The sequence below is a fragment of the Sclerotinia sclerotiorum genome, genomic scaffold (genome assembly GCF_000146945.2).
Source record: "Sclerotinia sclerotiorum 1980 UF-70 scaffold_4 genomic scaffold, whole genome shotgun sequence".
Classification (NCBI taxonomy): Eukaryota; Fungi; Ascomycota; class Leotiomycetes; order Helotiales; family Sclerotiniaceae; genus Sclerotinia; species Sclerotinia sclerotiorum.
The window spans coordinates 493,975-510,434 of NW_001820832.1; the positions used below are offsets into that span (position 1 = coordinate 493,975).

General features: G+C 42.3%; 6 protein-coding genes and 1 non-coding gene across 7 annotated transcripts; 2 read left to right on the forward strand and 5 right to left on the reverse strand.

The window, feature by feature from the left end:
- Window positions 1-75: 75 nt before the first annotated feature.
- SS1G_03285 (hypothetical protein) lies at window positions 76-3,029 on the forward strand (the record flags this gene model as incomplete). Its single annotated transcript, XM_001595146.1, has 2 exons — window positions 76-2,904; window positions 2,994-3,029. The coding sequence occupies 2 exons, from the start codon at window positions 76-78 to the stop codon at window positions 3,027-3,029; spliced, it is 2,865 nt and encodes a 954-aa protein (XP_001595196.1).
- Window positions 3,030-3,844: 815 nt separating this feature from the next.
- SS1G_14562 lies at window positions 3,845-3,949 on the reverse strand. Its single transcript has one exon. It is a non-coding gene; the product is annotated as a tRNA-Glu (tRNA).
- A 762-nt stretch (window positions 3,950-4,711) lies between these two features.
- SS1G_03286 (hypothetical protein) lies at window positions 4,712-5,998 on the reverse strand (the record flags this gene model as incomplete). The annotated part of the gene is made up of 3 exons (XM_001595147.1): window positions 4,712-4,847; window positions 4,985-5,402; window positions 5,518-5,998. 3 exons carry the CDS (start codon window positions 5,996-5,998, stop codon window positions 4,712-4,714), a joined length of 1,035 nt encoding a protein of 344 aa, XP_001595197.1.
- Window positions 5,999-7,489: 1,491 nt separating this feature from the next.
- SS1G_03287 (predicted protein) lies at window positions 7,490-8,175 on the reverse strand (the record flags this gene model as incomplete). Its single annotated transcript, XM_001595148.1, has 2 exons — window positions 7,490-7,703; window positions 8,147-8,175. The coding sequence occupies 2 exons, from the start codon at window positions 8,173-8,175 to the stop codon at window positions 7,490-7,492; spliced, it is 243 nt and encodes an 80-aa protein (XP_001595198.1).
- Window positions 8,176-9,170: 995 nt separating this feature from the next.
- SS1G_03288 (predicted protein) lies at window positions 9,171-9,795 on the reverse strand (the record flags this gene model as incomplete). The annotated part of the gene is made up of 3 exons (XM_001595149.1): window positions 9,171-9,344; window positions 9,633-9,661; window positions 9,792-9,795. The coding sequence occupies 3 exons, from the start codon at window positions 9,793-9,795 to the stop codon at window positions 9,171-9,173; spliced, it is 207 nt and encodes a 68-aa protein (XP_001595199.1).
- Window positions 9,796-10,712: 917 nt separating this feature from the next.
- On the reverse strand, window positions 10,713-11,816 carry SS1G_03289 (hypothetical protein; the record flags this gene model as incomplete). Its single annotated transcript, XM_001595150.1, has 1 exon — window positions 10,713-11,816. One exon carries the CDS (start codon window positions 11,814-11,816, stop codon window positions 10,713-10,715), a length of 1,104 nt encoding a protein of 367 aa, XP_001595200.1.
- A 1,240-nt stretch (window positions 11,817-13,056) lies between these two features.
- On the forward strand, window positions 13,057-14,361 carry SS1G_03290 (hypothetical protein; the record flags this gene model as incomplete). The annotated part of the gene is made up of 5 exons (XM_001595151.1): window positions 13,057-13,441; window positions 13,493-13,562; window positions 13,620-14,045; window positions 14,124-14,266; window positions 14,324-14,361. The coding sequence occupies 5 exons, from the start codon at window positions 13,057-13,059 to the stop codon at window positions 14,359-14,361; spliced, it is 1,062 nt and encodes a 353-aa protein (XP_001595201.1).
- Between the last annotated feature and the right edge of the window lie 2,099 nt (window positions 14,362-16,460).

Here is a 16,460-nt window from a genome sequence, read left to right on the forward strand (position 1 = left end):
AACATCTTAAAGCACCAAAGAGCACAACAAGATCAACAAGATAATTTTGCTTTTCTCGTTTCTACATTTTCCAGGATGGATCGAGAGCTTCATAGGCCTTGTGCAGTTTTTGATAGTGGTGTTCCCTCAAAGTGGAAATTGGACCGGACCGAGGGTCGTAACCGTATGCGTCTTCGTATGGTGCCCGATCGTGCTGCTCCGACTTATGATTACAAACCGAAAAGACGTCCCACGGAGACAAATACAAACGATGTTTTGCAGGTAAACACGAAAACTGGCGGTCTCGCCCCGGCTCAGAACCTTGATTCAACGTCCAGCTCTGCAGTATCACCACCTGGAGACCCTGAGAGTCAAAATGGATCCGAGGTGAAGACTGAGAATCCATCAGAGGAAGAATCAGGTGAAATACACGATAGTGTTGTTCAAGAAGAAGACTTTGAACTTGTTGATGATCCTAATGACCCTGGCGATGGTGATGATGGATTTGAGGACAAAAATCGAAAGGTCATGCGCAGTCTTCAAAGAGGAGATTCGGTGCAACATGTTTTTAATATTTCTCGAATCATTGGACTCGAGGCAGTTGAGGGCTTATTGATTCTAGGCAAAGATTCCCTCTACTTGATTGATAATGTCTTCCAAAGATCTGACGGAGAAATCGTGAACGTTGCGATGGCTCCCAAAGAGGAAAGGGATCCTTATCTACAGATGATTGCTGGTCACAAGGCGAATGAGAAAACAACGCAAGCCCTCAGAACTGAGCAAGAATCGAGAAGTTGGAAGTGGAGCGATGTCATCAGTATTTCTAAACGTCGTTTTCTGTTTCGAGATGTTGCTGTGGAAGTCTTCTTCACGGATGGTCGTAGTTATCTACTTACAGCCATTTCGGCCACGCTTAGGGATGATCTCTTTGCCAGGCTCTCCTCAAAGGCTCCACATACCAGTGGTAATTCCGTTTTACCAAATCCAGAAGATGGTTGGCGTCTTGAGGCTCTCAAAGTATCGGATGACGCACCTGCTACTTTTGGTTCCAAATTTGGTAACATCTTCAATTCTTCTGCTTGGAACCCAGCAATGCGACGATGGGCAAAAGGGGAAATCTCGAATTTTCACTATCTAATGCTCGTCAACACAATGGCTGGTCGTACTTTCAACGATCTTACACAATATCCTGTCTTCCCTTGGGTTCTGGCCGATTACACGAGCGAAGAGCTGGATCTCAACAATCCTGCTTCATTCCGAGACCTCACGAAACCTATGGGTGCGCAGCACAACTCACGTCAAGCAGACTTCATTGAGAGATATAAAACATTTGCGGAAATGGACAACACTACACCTGCCTTTCATTATGGAACCCATTACTCGTCAGCCATGATCGTTACATCATATTTGATCAGACTTCAACCTTTCGTCCAATCATACCTGCTACTTCAAGGTGGTAACTTCGACCATCCTGATCGTTTATTCTATTCGATTGCGAAAGCTTGGGACTCTGCATCTAGAAATAACATGTCTGATGTGAGGGAGCTCATACCAGAATTCTTTTACCTTCCAGAGTTCCTTACAAATAATAATGGGTACAATTTCGGCTTACGACAAGGGGACGGTGGAGGTATAGATACTGTTGCCCTTCCGCCGTGGGCTAAAGGCGATCCAAAAATATTCATTGCCAAACATCGCGAGGCTTTAGAAAGCCCGTACGTGAGTAAGTATCTACACCAGTGGATTGATCTTATTTTTGGTTGCAAGCAACGCGGAGAAGCCGCTGTTGAAAGTGTGAACGTATTCCACCATCTTTCATATCATGGTGCAAAGAACCTTGATACCATCGAAGATCCTATCGAAAGACTAGCTACGATTGGAATTATTCATAACTTTGGTCAAACCCCTCATCAGGTCTTTACCAAACCTCATCAATCTCGAGAAGATATGCGTCAAAGACCGAGACGACTTGACACTTCAGCTGAATTTCTAACACGTCTACCATTTCCCTTGATCGAAAGTCACGAACGTGTCGCATCACTCATTTACTCGGCCAAGTTAGATCGACTTCTTTGCTCTACAGCATTCCGCCTCAATCTTCCTCCAACGTATGATAAATACTTAGAATGGGGTTTCGCCGACAACAGCGTCCGATTCTACTTCAACGACTCCAAAAAGCTCGCTGGTCTTTTTGAGAACCTTCATCAAGGACAACTATCTACCGTCATTTTTGCATCCTCACAAACTCTCATCACAGCTGGTGAAGATTGTGTAATTTCCGCGCATACAATCATGACTTCACCATCTAAACATGTTGATCTTCAACCACGCTCGTCTCTCTTCGGACACAAAACACCAGTCACTACTCTTGCAGTCAGTAAATCCTTCAGTACAATGCTTAGCGCATCTTCCGATGGCCTCGTACTTCTCTGGGATCTAAATCGCTTGGAATTCGTCCGCAAACTCACTCATGGTCGGCCTGTAGAATGCGCGCGCATTAATGATGTAAGTGGGGATATTATGTTATGTCGCGGCCAAAAAGTTGCTCTTTATACCTTAAACGGAGAAGCACTTCTCGAGCAAAGTGTATGCGCAGATCTAGGACATGATGATTATATACATAGCTGTGCATTCTACGAAGGTACTGGAAATGAGTGGCTGGAGAGAACATTAATATTCACGGGTCATAAGAGGGGAATAGTATGTATATGGCGAAAAGTTGTGGGTAAAAATAGTGGGAAATGGGAGTTGGAGTTGGTGAAGAGGTTGGATCATGTGGATGAAGTAAGGAGGGATGTTAGTGTCAATAGATCTACAGGCGCGCATGGAAGAGTTACGACGGTGAATGGAAATGTAGAAGCGGGTATAAGTTGTGTGGTGCCGATGGAGAAGGGGGTTTATACTGGAGATGAAGACGGGAGAGTGGTGAGTTTTTTTCTTTTCGTCTTTACTCTTTGTCTACCTAATTGTGGATTGAAACTAATCATGATACTAATAGTATGAATGGACATTAGTCCAACGCGAACGATAATATAACTCTAGCAAAGTAAAGCAAAGCAAAGCAAATCACACAGCGAGGTATAGAATTGATTATATATCATGATAACCCACTCCATACATAGAACAGCATGGCGCGGTATGGTCTCCAAATCCCCAATTTACCTAGAATAAAAGAACAAAAGACGTGATGGTCAAACACGGGAGGCGTAAGGCGTACTTTTCTTTCCATCGTTGGTACTTTTTCTCTCCTGGGGGTGGTTTGTTTTTGTTTTTTTGTTTTTGGTTGTGGTTGTGGTTTTAAAATGGAAATACATGATTTAGTTAGTATATACTCGCTGGTTTTCTTTTTTCTCTTCTCTTCTGGGTCCTAGCGTAGCGGAGCGTTTGTTAGCAGTGTATCGTATTGTGGATTTATTTGCTTGTAGACTTTTTGGGGGATCGTGGTTGAGTGAGTGGAGGTTTGGTGAGAGTTGAGTTGTGGGGTGGATGAGGCGAGGTGAGGGAATTGATTGGGAAAAATGTATGTATGTAGAATGTGTATAAGGTTGGTTGTAACTTGTGAGGAAATAGATCATACTCAGTGGGTACCTAGGTAGATAGATATCAAAAATGAGGAATTGTTGAAATGATTGGTTTTTTGATGGATGGATTGGTGGATGATTGATATTGCAAGGTCCTGCGTGAGTGGTCACTATGTTTTTGGTGTAGCACTTCGGCTTAATTCCGGCTAACACACATACACACCTCGCCACCCACCAAATCCCCGCCGGGAAAAAACATCTCAACCCCCAATCCAAATCGAAAATAAACCCAAAAACGTACATTCCCCAAATCGAAAAGTAAAAAAAACACAAAAAGAAGATATTTCCGAATCCGGGAATCGAACCCGGGGCTACTCGGTTCCTGGTACTCAACTGATGAACAGAAGAGCATTGAAAGCGAGTTATGTTAACCCCTACACTAATTCGGATGTTGTAGACTGTAAGGTCTTTGTTTGTTTGTTGTGGAGCGCTATGGAGTTTATAATTATATTGTTGCATGAGTGATCCGCGTAGTGTGTGGTGCAGGGTGGGGAAAGAAGTATGAGGGGTAGGAGGGGGTTTATGCTATTGGAGGACTTTTATTGAAGTGTGAGGGGTAGAGTGAGTGAGTAGAGGAGAGTTAGATTGCGGGGTTGTTTAATTATTCAATTATCGGTTGGTGATATATATATTTATAAATTAGATTAGATTAGGCTGTTTAGATGTGCGTAAGAGCTCGGGTAGCTTACTTGTTTTTCTGGGTGGGGATGGGGACGCTGTTGTGTATGTAGGTAGGTATGTATACCGGTATATGTGTGAATGAGATGAGTTCATGGCTATTTAACAGAATATTAGATGCAAGATTATTCGAGATTCGAAGACTGGACTTTTGAAAGTTTTGGGTTGGGGTACAATGTCAATGGCAACTTCCTAGGACGGTAATTGTCTATGGTTACGAATACTCCTAAACTACCATTCGATCTGATTTTCACGAAGAAAATAAATATCAACAATCTCATACCACATGATCATAAGCAGAAAAATGAAACAAAAGTGAATAACTAATCATTAATTCATTAACTAAACTTCTTCGCGCCCTAACCCCAACATTATATCTGCGGATTCTCACTCTCACTTCATTAACTAATCCCAGATCTCAACATTATGTATTTTGGATTCTCCCCTTCATCCATCCATTCATCCCTATCCCTCTACAAGTAACTGGCATCGACCCACCATTCGTTCAAGTATCTGCTTCCCAATACTGTTTCGATGGCAATGGGTGAAGTGATGGAAGAACTGAAGCTTGCTCGGGGTCCAGCGGCACCGGGTCCTGAGTTGTTGTATCTGGAAGGTGGTTAGTGTATTTCTTGTAGGATAGAAAATGGGAGAATGGACGAATGATCAAGATGATGACAGGATTGGGGCGGTAAATGAGAAGATCTCCAATGAAAAAAATCGGAAAGATGGAGATGAGAACTTACTCCTCAAAAACAACGTGATCAGTGTTTGGGGTGCTAGTAGACCAAGTACTCCATCCAGCAGCCTTAATGTTACTTCCCAAGTAGGTGTTTTGGAAAACGACTCTTGCATAGTCGGACCATGGGCGTCCCAAGTAGTTGTTGTTTGTAGCGACGGTAGAATTGATGTTGTCCACATTCGAGTTGTTAATCACATACCAAGATGGGTTAGTGTCGGAGGAACGTCCGGAAGCTGTGATACTTCCAGCGGCAATAGTACGGATATCGTTGTTCTCGAACCAGGCTTGAGCTGTTTGTCCGAAAATGAAATCGATGGCACCGACGACAAGACATTTGGCATAGAGTTGAGTACCGGTGTTGGCTAAGATGGTATCTTGATATCCAATGAATTGAGTAGCATAGTATCCTTGGTTTGTGGTGTCTATGAACAAGGGAGGTTAGTAATTGTGTCTGAAAGTGAGGTACATAGGAGATGAATCCTAGCAAAGAACCTATTCCATAATGTAGGTTAGAGAATAGTAAATCAGTTATCTTACGTGCAGAAATAGCGAGGTTTTGACCATTTGAGTTGACGTGACCGAATGTGTTTTGGATGATGAGGTTGTAGACTTTGGTGTTGGTGTTCCATTGACGTAAAGTAGCTGTCATATCATCGTTGATAGTATTTAGGAGAGCAAGGTTGTAGGTAAGAGTGACTTGGTTACCAGCATATGTGGTTGCATCTTCGGTATAACCCTGGATTGTGAGGTTGGATTGAAGGAGTGGGACGTAGACTTGTTCAGTGTAAACGCCGGGGTAGATGAAGAGATATTGATTGGCTGTGGTGGTGGTAGAGAGAGCATTTACACCTTGCTGAAAGGTGGTGTATGATCCTGGTGTAGCACCAGTCTTGTCGACTACGACAGCACCGGATGGCGCAGAAGTTCTGGCGGCTGCTCGTGCCTCTAAGACTGGAGCGGCAGAGACTCCCCCTAGAAGGGTGGCGGCCAAGGAAAGGATCGGGATGAGCGAATACATGATCGTCGAGTATGTAAAGGAAGCAATTGTTGTTTGATGAAGTTTGGATGTCAAGAGAAATCCTCGATATAGATACTTATATACTTCAAGTTATGCTATCTGTGATTGGTGCAGAAATTCGATGGAGATGTCACTGCACCGACGAAAAGGTGGTGGGTATTTTTCCGTAATGGATTACCTGGATAGATGAAAAAGATAGTTTAAAGCAGACAATAGTAATCAAGTGCTTTCTCTGATATGCAGCTTGGGCATGACTAGACTTGAAGTCAAGGGTTAGTTTTTCCGAGCTTGATGGATGGGATCGGAGGGTGGAGATGTGTCACCGCGACACCGTTGTGTGAAAGGGCCCCTGATGCTTGTAGCTGCAAGCCTTACTAGAGGATATCGGAGCAATTCCCTATTTCTGGGACAGGACCCTGATGCATCTCCCATTGCATGGGAACCCACTAGCAGCTTTGCAAGGTGGAGCTAAGCCCCGCGAATAAGAAGCTGATATATCTTGCTAACGACTGTTCGTCTTCTTCCCCTGCAGCACACATATTGAACTATGCACCTGGCGTTGCAATGGGATGACTTGCTTCATCGTTCTATGTGGTAGTGCATCATTGTCTCACCGCCAGAGCTTGCAACAATCGGTTTGCCAAGGTATTCTTTACATTCGCTGTAAAACAAAAGTTAAATTGTAACAATATGCTCAAAAATGAGGGTCCAGATGATGCGAACTGGTCAAGGACAATAAAAAGTCTGGGAGTTCTCCGGCTTGGAGCCTTGTGAAGAGAAGTAGAAAAGTTCTACGACGGCTCTTTCCGAAGTCTTCCAACCTTCGTCCCACAAGTTCCCGACACCCACATTCAAGATCCGGCCGGTGAAGGATGATAGATAAACAGTTTGTACCCAATAAAAGACACGAAACTATAGATTTTATGGATTTCTACTGAATTTGGGCATCTCCCGTTGTAAAACCCACCTACATGGATTCAGTCCGAGTTGTCCATATCCACTATGTGTTTACGTACGCACGGAGTTCATTGAAAATGCAGGTTCAATCGCATCATGCACATTTGATGGATGCTCTTGTTTTGGCATGAGCGTCAATTCGTCCGAACCTGATAGCAGGATCGCGTGATTCCGTTCACTCACCGCGTTAGTGACATTCGATTCCACATTTCTGTGAAATTCTCAATATCAAAGAACCGGTGTCGATTGAAAGTCTGTGACTGGCCGCCGCACTCAGAGGCTGTCCTCGGTGAGCTAGATATCTCGTTTGTAGTCTAAATCTATGACCGGTCCGCTGTCGTCTATCAATACTATCTTCGACATTGATGATATTTCATCATAAGCAGCTCCCATCTCTATGCTCAAGGATGGGAGACTGTTCACAGCCATCATACTTCTCTGCGAGGTTGGCCCTTGCTTTGTCTAGCCACATGGTGTTTTGGTCGAGTCTCGGAAGTTTGATTCGGAACCCCACCAAAATTGCCCTGCAGTTTTTTATGGTTCTTCATGGTCAATTCTTTTCTTGTTGAAAATCCCATCGTGAAGATAAGCAGAGCAGCCATGAGATACCGCCGGAGAGTTCCATTTTAGGGCATCAGCTCCGTTTCCAAAAGTCCATCCAAGTGGATTTACTTCTAGAAGACAGTGCAAAACACTGTCATCAATAAAAACTTGGCGATTATTGATCCTTTCCGTCTTTCGCCATATCCTTAATAATTAAGTCCTGTTCCCACCAGTGCAATATCAACAAGGCCACGTGGTTGTCGACTCTTTATCGGCTCACACTTGCCTCTATCAGCTTTTTAACTCCAAGACATGAACTGCAAATCCATGCTACTTGGTGTCCGGGGCCATTGGGCAATCAAAAATATGGACATTCGAATCCACTCAGATATTGAGAATATCAAACATTTGCAATAAATTTGTCTATTTCATCAACTAAAGGGGCAAATCTTACGATATTAGCCAAACAAGACTTTGAGTTTGAGTTGCTTTTTTTGAAGGAGCGTGAAAGTCTGCTTCCAAATGGTATATATTAGATGGTCCTTCTGATATATCTGAGGGGAAATTCCCAAACATCATTTCCTTCTTCCTTGTCGGTATTGCCACCAAAGTCACATTCATATATATAGAGTTTCCAAGCCCCGGTACCAGGAACCCTGACTAGCCGGGTGAATCATCTTGGCGCAGGGAGGGCTATCTAGATTACAACTACAAGAGTAGTGAGAAGCCGTAAGGAATTTCATAGTCAGGCGTTTTAGCTTTTTCTTCATGGACTTGGATCACGGAAGTTTAGATGTAGGAGGGAGATATTCGGAGTTAAAAGCCATGCCGGTCCTGGGCTGTTCAGATGTTCATCCCATCTCAAGCTACTATATATAGCTACTACTAATACAAAACAATCAATTTAATTCGCACGCCCACCAAACATACATATACTCTACATATACTCTGTCAAGGTTAGTCTGCTAGACAGGCACAAGGGCAGATCCTTATCAAATAGGCCGGTGAACATATATCCACTATTCTCATACCCTTAAAATAATTCACATTCTTCTGATATTCAATATGCACTCTCCGGAAGTATATTTATCAAAAACTTTACTTTACTTTCAGGTATCATTCTGTTTCAGATGACGTTAATCCTCTCAAATGCCATCCACTGCTAATCAAATTTCAAAGGCAATTCACTACATACAAATTAGAAACATGGAAGTTTAAACGCATTTCAGTTTTCTGTATACTCAGACTTGTCCACTTCAAGCTCCAACAAGCCATGAAAGTGTCACAAGAACACTATAAAGATTCTTTTCTAAAATATTAAAAAGCACTTTGACCAATATCTATCTGTATTACAAATACGGAGATAATATTACCTTGATGTTTTTTCCAGAAAACAAGGTACTGTAATATGCCTGTGTCTTGTTGTTCACCTTACATGCATTCGGATGCTCTTGGATATTCAAGCTATTTCAGCATGTGCCGTTTCCAATCATTTAAACATTCAAACCCTTTTAGGTAATCACCTCATATCAGACCTCATCTTGCGCGTACCTCATCTTGCGTGTACCTCATCTTGCGCGTATCCCATCTTGCGTGTACCTCAGATGCATTCCACCAACCTAGCCGAGGATAGTTGCTCCAATCCCCTGAAACATCACCTCAAAGAATCTATTCAGAATTTCAGAGCTCCGGAATCAAAATCAACAGACCAGTATCTCGCGCCGCCACGAATGCGTATTCTCTCATTTCTCCATCTATCACTATTCCAAGTCTCTCCTTCCAAGCCTTTTTCCCACTCCTCTCTCAACCCGTCATTAATACACTCGAAGTCCCTAAACCCAACTATCTAAAAGCCCCTTTAGTTATATTCAAACTTTCCCGCATTCCATCTCCATCTCCATCTCCATCTCCATTTTCTTTATCACCCTTAACAATCCCATACTATCCCACAATATCCCAACTTCTCCTAACATCCTATGCTTTTCCATTCTCATTCCATATCTAAAACCTACATATATCACTAGCACCCACAATCACAAACAAAAACACATACCCAGCATAACTTCTCCTCTCCTCCCCTCATCACTTCACTTCACTCCACTCTCTCCACTCTCTTCCCCTATTTTCCACAAACCCCAATCCGCTCCCTAGCATCAATCACTACTACACCAAGCTACTCAAAATCAGAATAAAGCCAAAATCACAGCTTTCAAACCAAACTAAGCTAAGATAAGCTTTTATAAAATTTCTCATCATCAATATCCAAAAAATGGAGAGAAGTCTTTTAACTTACACATTATAAAGTCCCGTCCGATGACGAATCTATATTGATATTAATATCTTTCTCCTCTCTCAATGAGTCGAATGATATCCCATTTCCCATTTCCCATTTCCCATAACCACATCCAGTGCATGCGCATCTAGGAATCAATATCCAACACTCAAGCACTCAAACACCCATTCCAGACACCCCATCCCATCAGATCCAGCTACATACATTCAGATTAAATTCACAAGAGATGTATTTCCCAATATCACATCTCACACCTCACACCTCACACCCCACACACAACACACCACAACACCTCCAAAAACCCTAAAAGTAGAAATTGCATATAAATACAAATACATATTTACATGTACAAAATACGGAATCCCAGAGACTTAAAGGAAAGGGGAACTTTTAAGACCAAAAGTCAAAGAGAGGGAAAGGAGTAGTAAATAAATGATCAATGAGTGAGGGAGGGGGGAATATCAATGTCTAGATTGGTATGCACGGGTATGCACAGTATGTAAGTACACCTTACCTCTGCGGTGATGACTATTAGCGAGTTTGAGGATGGAAATAATAACTAAATTTTACTTTGTTGATGTAGCAAGGACTATGAGCTGTGACTTAACTGAGAAGAAACGTTTGGAAGATTTATTGTGTTATAATATGGAAGATGTTGAAATATTCAAAGGTGTTAGACAATCGCTTAACATATTCAAACTGCTGGCATGATGCGAAAAGGAGATACTTGCTACTAATTATCCGACCGGTTAAACCTCCTTAGAATCCTTATCGTTTCCCCATTCTCTTTAATCTCGCCATGTAAACTCCTTAAAACCCCTTTACCAATTCAGCGTCCTATAATTATTATTGTGACGAGGTCTTTGATAAGATCCAAGGCCACAAATCCATTTCAAAACCTGACTCCTTTCAATTTGTTACTTATGCTTTATCCTCCTTCACGATATCTTCGTAAACTGGAGGGGGGCCTTGATGTTGAATGAGACTCTTGTCTTCCTCGATACCTTCCTCGACAACGAATTCTTCTTGTTGGACCTTGGTGTATTGGCTTTGAAATCCTCTACGGAACAATAGACGCCACATAAAGATAGCAATGTGACCAGCTATCATACCGACAAGACTGGCAGTGATTCCAGCAACGACTCCAATGATGACTGGAATAACCACGTGTAAGACAACACCTCGTAAGAATCCGGTGATACCATGGTGTTTGTGAGAAAATCGATGAGGTCTACCATGACCGCCATGACCGCCATGATGACCATGAGGACGTTGATGACCATGACCTTGAGGTCGGTTGTTGTGAGAAGTTGGGTGAGCTTTGCCATCACAGCCTTTCTTAAGAGCCGACAGTTTGTCTGCCATAATAGCTCTCCATTTGCAAAGCACCGTTGTACATTCTTGTCCATCAACTGTCGGATTAGTTAGATGGCTCTTTGGTGGCGATGGTGTAACTTGGGCATCGCCAATCATCAATTTTCCACTTGGTGTTGTAAGAATCTTGAGTTCGATATTATCCACGGTATCCACGAATGTATTACCAACTTCGATGATTTCAAGAGTTGCGATCAACAGATCAATTTCATCTTGCTTGAAGTATGATATTGGCTTGTGGATGCGTAGAGCATAACCTAGGTCGGGCTCGGCAGCTTGGACCCAATTGCCTTCCGATGATTTGATCAGTTGTGGGGCTGTGAGACGTTCGAGACTGGATTCCATATCGATGGGATAGAATTGGTGTCCGTTCAGGAGAACACGATCAAGGCCATTATCGTGTGAGACTGAGAAGTTGAACAGGAGTCTATTTACTCCCTTCAGATCGTGTCGACCTCCTCGTACATCCTGGGCAGAAACTGGACAGCCAGGGCAATCGACAGCCAACATCCTACCCTCCGCGTCGATGGCAGCATCGAAAGGTAAGGCATTTACGACATCGCTATCAGATTTCGAGATGGTTGGAGGAAGTAGAAATGCTTGGCTGATGGTTGCAAGAGTTACCCCCGCTCCGAGTGTGATGAAGCGCATAGTGAGGTGGATCGGTAGACTGGGTATATCGTGGGGTTATTCCTTGGGTTGAATATTGTGGAAGGAAATATATATTCTCGAGAACCAGTAGACCTACTACTTAATTATGAGGTCTTTTGGGATATTGTTGTTATGGAAATATGTGGAATTTTGCGAAAATAAATGTGAGTGAATCAGTGTAGGTTGGTTGTGTTGGGTGGTGGAAAGACGGAGAGTGAGTTATGGTTTCATATCAAGCTTGAGAGTCTCAAAGGGTCGGGGACCCACTAATGGTACACAGCCTCTATTAAATGTAACCCAATCAAACCGGATTTCTGGCTTTGATTTGGCACATGTTTTATTAATAAGTGAGGCTTGCACATGCAGGGCACAGACTGTGGCTGATAGCACGTGATTGTCGATAAGAAATTGTTATCAACACATCAAGCGAGCATGGGAGGCAAATAAGTTCCGGGTCGCCGATCCATTTCAGCATAGAGAGTAGAGCTTGGAATCTCACTGCATGTTTCTTCCTTGTTGGTCTTGTGCTGCTGTACAGGACAGGTAATGTGTACTCACTGCGTAATGTGCAGAGTACAGAACGGAATACTTGTCGGCGGTCTGTGTCCTCTACGTGATTGATTCTGGACTTGTTGAGTATTTGACTTGCAATACTTCTTTCTCTACCTCAACAATCACACTTTAAATGGTTTTTCTGCTTTACTATTTTTGCCACTCTTTTTCTCCATATCTTTTTCTTGCTTTGAACCTTCAGCTTTTATATTTCCGTACATTCGGTGTAGCAGAAGTCGATAGCAGCGAGACTGACTCGTCCAAGCAACAGGAAAAACCCCACTGAAAATCCCAACTGTATCCATTCTTGGTGGCGAGAGTGGAAGCTGTACTGTCAGAGATGATGTCAATAACCCTTGGTACATGAAATGGGTAGGTAGCTATCATTTCTGTTTTCACTCCTCATTCAAGTACCAAGGACAATACTTCTTCAAACTAAGTATCAATTTCTTGGAATACTTTTCTCTTCGCAAGAGCATTCACTGTCACACAAATTTTTATCTTTCAATTGAACTTCCACTAAATCTATTTTGTACATCGTGGACTATTTAGAGCACTCTTTCTATAGTTCCTCCCAATCTGTCAGTCAGAACGGACGCCTGAAGACCATATAGCTTGGTTGCTGTCCTTTACGTACTATCTTGCTGTATACTTGCCTTCTAATAACAGCTCCAAAATCATATCGATAATGTTTCGAACACAACTTCTTCGGAATGCAGCTCGTGCTGCCAGAGCTTCAACAAAGGCAACTTTGCCTCGCACATTACCAGCTTTATCTTCGAGACCGATCCACAACACAGCTTCCCTTCGTGAGAAGATTGACGATCCACTACACGAAGGTTCTTTTGCACGAACCGATTCCTCAGTGCATGTCGAGTATCCAGAAGAGCATGAATTGCCATCCAGTAAACCGGTACAAGGCAGAGGTGGGCTTCATTTCAAGCGTACACTTGCATCCTTCTCTCTAGAAGGTAGAGTTGGAGTCGTCACTGGAGGTGCCAGAGGTCTGGGACTTGTCATGAGTCAAGCCATGGTTATTAGCGGTGCTGATATTGCGATTGTCGACATGAACAGTATGTGCCATCTACAAAATTAATGGCAGCATTATACTAAAGGGACAACAGAGGAGGAAGCCGAAAAGCAGGCAGGAGAGCTTGTTGCTTCATTCAAGAGAGAAAACCCAGGAGCAGAAAAGTAAGAACCTGATTCTTATTCTAACATGGTATCACGAACGCTCACACATGGTTTTAGTGTTCCTAAGGTTACCGCTCATTATGCAGATGTATCCTCCCAAGAATCCGTCGATGCTGCCATTGCCGAAATTATCTCTCAGCACGGAAAAATTGATAATTTAGTGACATCAGCTGGGTTTACAGAGAACTTTGAGGCCATCAATTATCCAATTGACCGAGTACGAAAACTGTGGGGTGTCAACGTGGATGGAACATACCTGTTTGCAATTGCGGTTGCAAAACACTTGATGGAGCGTAAGGCTCCGGGAAGTATGGTGTTTATTGGCAGTATGTCCGGTGCCATTGTCAATGTTCCACAACCCCAAGCGCCGTATAACGCGGCCAAGGCTGCTGTCCGACATCTTGCCTCATCCTTGGCTGTAGAATGGGCTCACGCTGGCATCCGAGTCAACTGCATCTCCCCCGGATACATGCTGACCGCATTGTAAGATTGAACCCCAGAAAGACCCCGTGGGGGTGCAAGTTTTTCAAACAAGCCAATGCTAATTACAGAATTCAATAGAACTAAGAAGATTTTGGATGAAAACCCAGACTTGAAGAAACAATGGACTTCCCTCATTCCTCAAGGTAAGATGGGTCAGCCAGAAGATCTTATGGGAGCCGTTACTTTCCTCTCGTCAGATGCATCTAATTACGTTACTGGAGGTAAGAACATTCTTCTCTGCACATCTGTTTGAGCCAATTTGCTGACAAGACGTGCAGCCGACTTACGAGTAGATGGAGGTTACACCCTCACTTAATGGATCCTCATTCTTCAGCGGGTCATCAAATATGTTTATAGCGCACTTTCTTATGTTCACAAAAGCATAGACTTCGAACCCGAGTTGGGATTGGCTTATGGCCCCTTCGTTTCCAACTCGGCTTAATGTAGCATGAAAGATTTATGAAATTTCTTACAACAGCAGACATGAGAATTTTCATTCAACGTGACTCAGGTTACTGCGCCTTTGTCATGTGTGTTACTTGGGTAACCCTTAGAATGTCTGTGGTTCATTATGACATCACGTGTAACTAACTCTCTACCTCTTCCGTTCCTTACTTTTATACCCGTGAATAAATCACAATGTATACGATCCAGACTGTAACATTATATCCTGTTCGATGCCATTCCATCCTATAAGATTATACACATACCATAATATAACACTGGTTAACATAACAGCAAATTATATATTCCCAATGAAGAATGTATTCGTAATTCGTGATTTGTGATGGGAATCTCATGGATTGAGATTCTTTTGTGGTGGTTTTGCTGAGGTTTTTGGGATGGGATGGAGGGGAATGTGATGGGATGGGGTGAGATGGATGGGATGGGGTGAGATGGATGGGATGGGATGTGATAGATAGGATGGGATGTGATGGGATGGGATGGGATGTGATGTATTGAAGGTAAAGATATTAGATACAGTATTCAAAGAGATAAAATAGATAGATAAAAGGTAGATAGATAGACAGATTCATCCCCACCACTCATTGCCAGAAATAAAATAGAAGATTATATAAAATAGAACGGGTGATTAAACAGAAGTGATTATTGATTATTGATTCTTTGATCTATCTGATTTGAGGGATTATAGATTAGAAATATAGAAGATATTGATATTGCTGGATTTGAATTTAGGTTTGGATTTGGATTTAGTGTAACGATACTGTACTAAAGGCAGCGGCTTGTTACGAGGTTTGCCGTCTAGATCACGTGGAAGTGCTCTAGGCTCTCGAGGTGGTTTATAACTAGGCGTCAAGCAGGGACTTAAAGTAATGACAATAATGCAATTCGTAACTAATAGTAGAGTATACTAAATGATTGATCTTGATCTTGAGCACGAAGCTCTATACAAAGGGAATCCATCTTGATTATATAGACCTTCGTATTCCAACATTGGAGCGATGAAGCTGGGGAGCGAGATTCGAATCTCGCTCCTTCGCTCCCTCGCTCCCTCACAAGACTATTCATGTGATCCTACAACACGTGATAATAGTTATAATGTTACAACGTAACAATTTATTATACTTTATTAATAAATTATTTTATTAATACTCTACTTATTTATTTAATATTTAATAAAAAAAACTTATTATACTTTTATTATTTTTATAAATCTATATATATAAATAAAATTGATTTTATATATTTCACAATTTACAATAAGAAAATCAAAGATGACGAGGTAGCTCCAATCCCTAGCTCCCTATCCTATCATGAATAATCAAGGCTCATATAAATAGGCTTAGCTCAAATTCATGCGAAAACCACTTACTAGCCAGGTAGCTAGCCAGGTAGCCAAATAGCTAAATAGGTACCTAGGGAGGTATTGATGCCCAAAGCAGGGCCTGTGAATAAAGCTTGCTCTTGCTACACACTAGCTCGACCCAAAATAAAAACCGGAGACGGAGAAGAAAAAAGTTCAAAAAACACGTTTTGTTTCTAGAAGCATTGAAATAGGAAGGAAGCTAGAAGGATAGAAGGATGGAAGGATTTTCTCTTAGAGGTTTTCTTGGTCCGAGTTACTGATTAGTGAGACATTGGTGGAGTATGGAAGAGGGAAAGGCCTGCGTGGTAAGGTATGGAAGGGAATAAAATGTGCAAGGGGCGGCTCGGCGGCATAGCTCTGGATGTTTTTTCCCCTGAGTTTGGGTTTGTTTTTGCTTTTGCTTTGGTTTGGTTTGTTTTTGTTAGGATTTTTAGTGGTATGATGTGATCTCAGAGGATTTGGACTCGTTGGGTTCTTTCTTCTTCTTGTTCTTCTGAGACATTAGAGAGTGATTTGATTTGATTTGGTTGATTGGAAGATACTTTTGTGGATTCGAGATATTTATTGAGAGCCTCGAAAAAGATTTG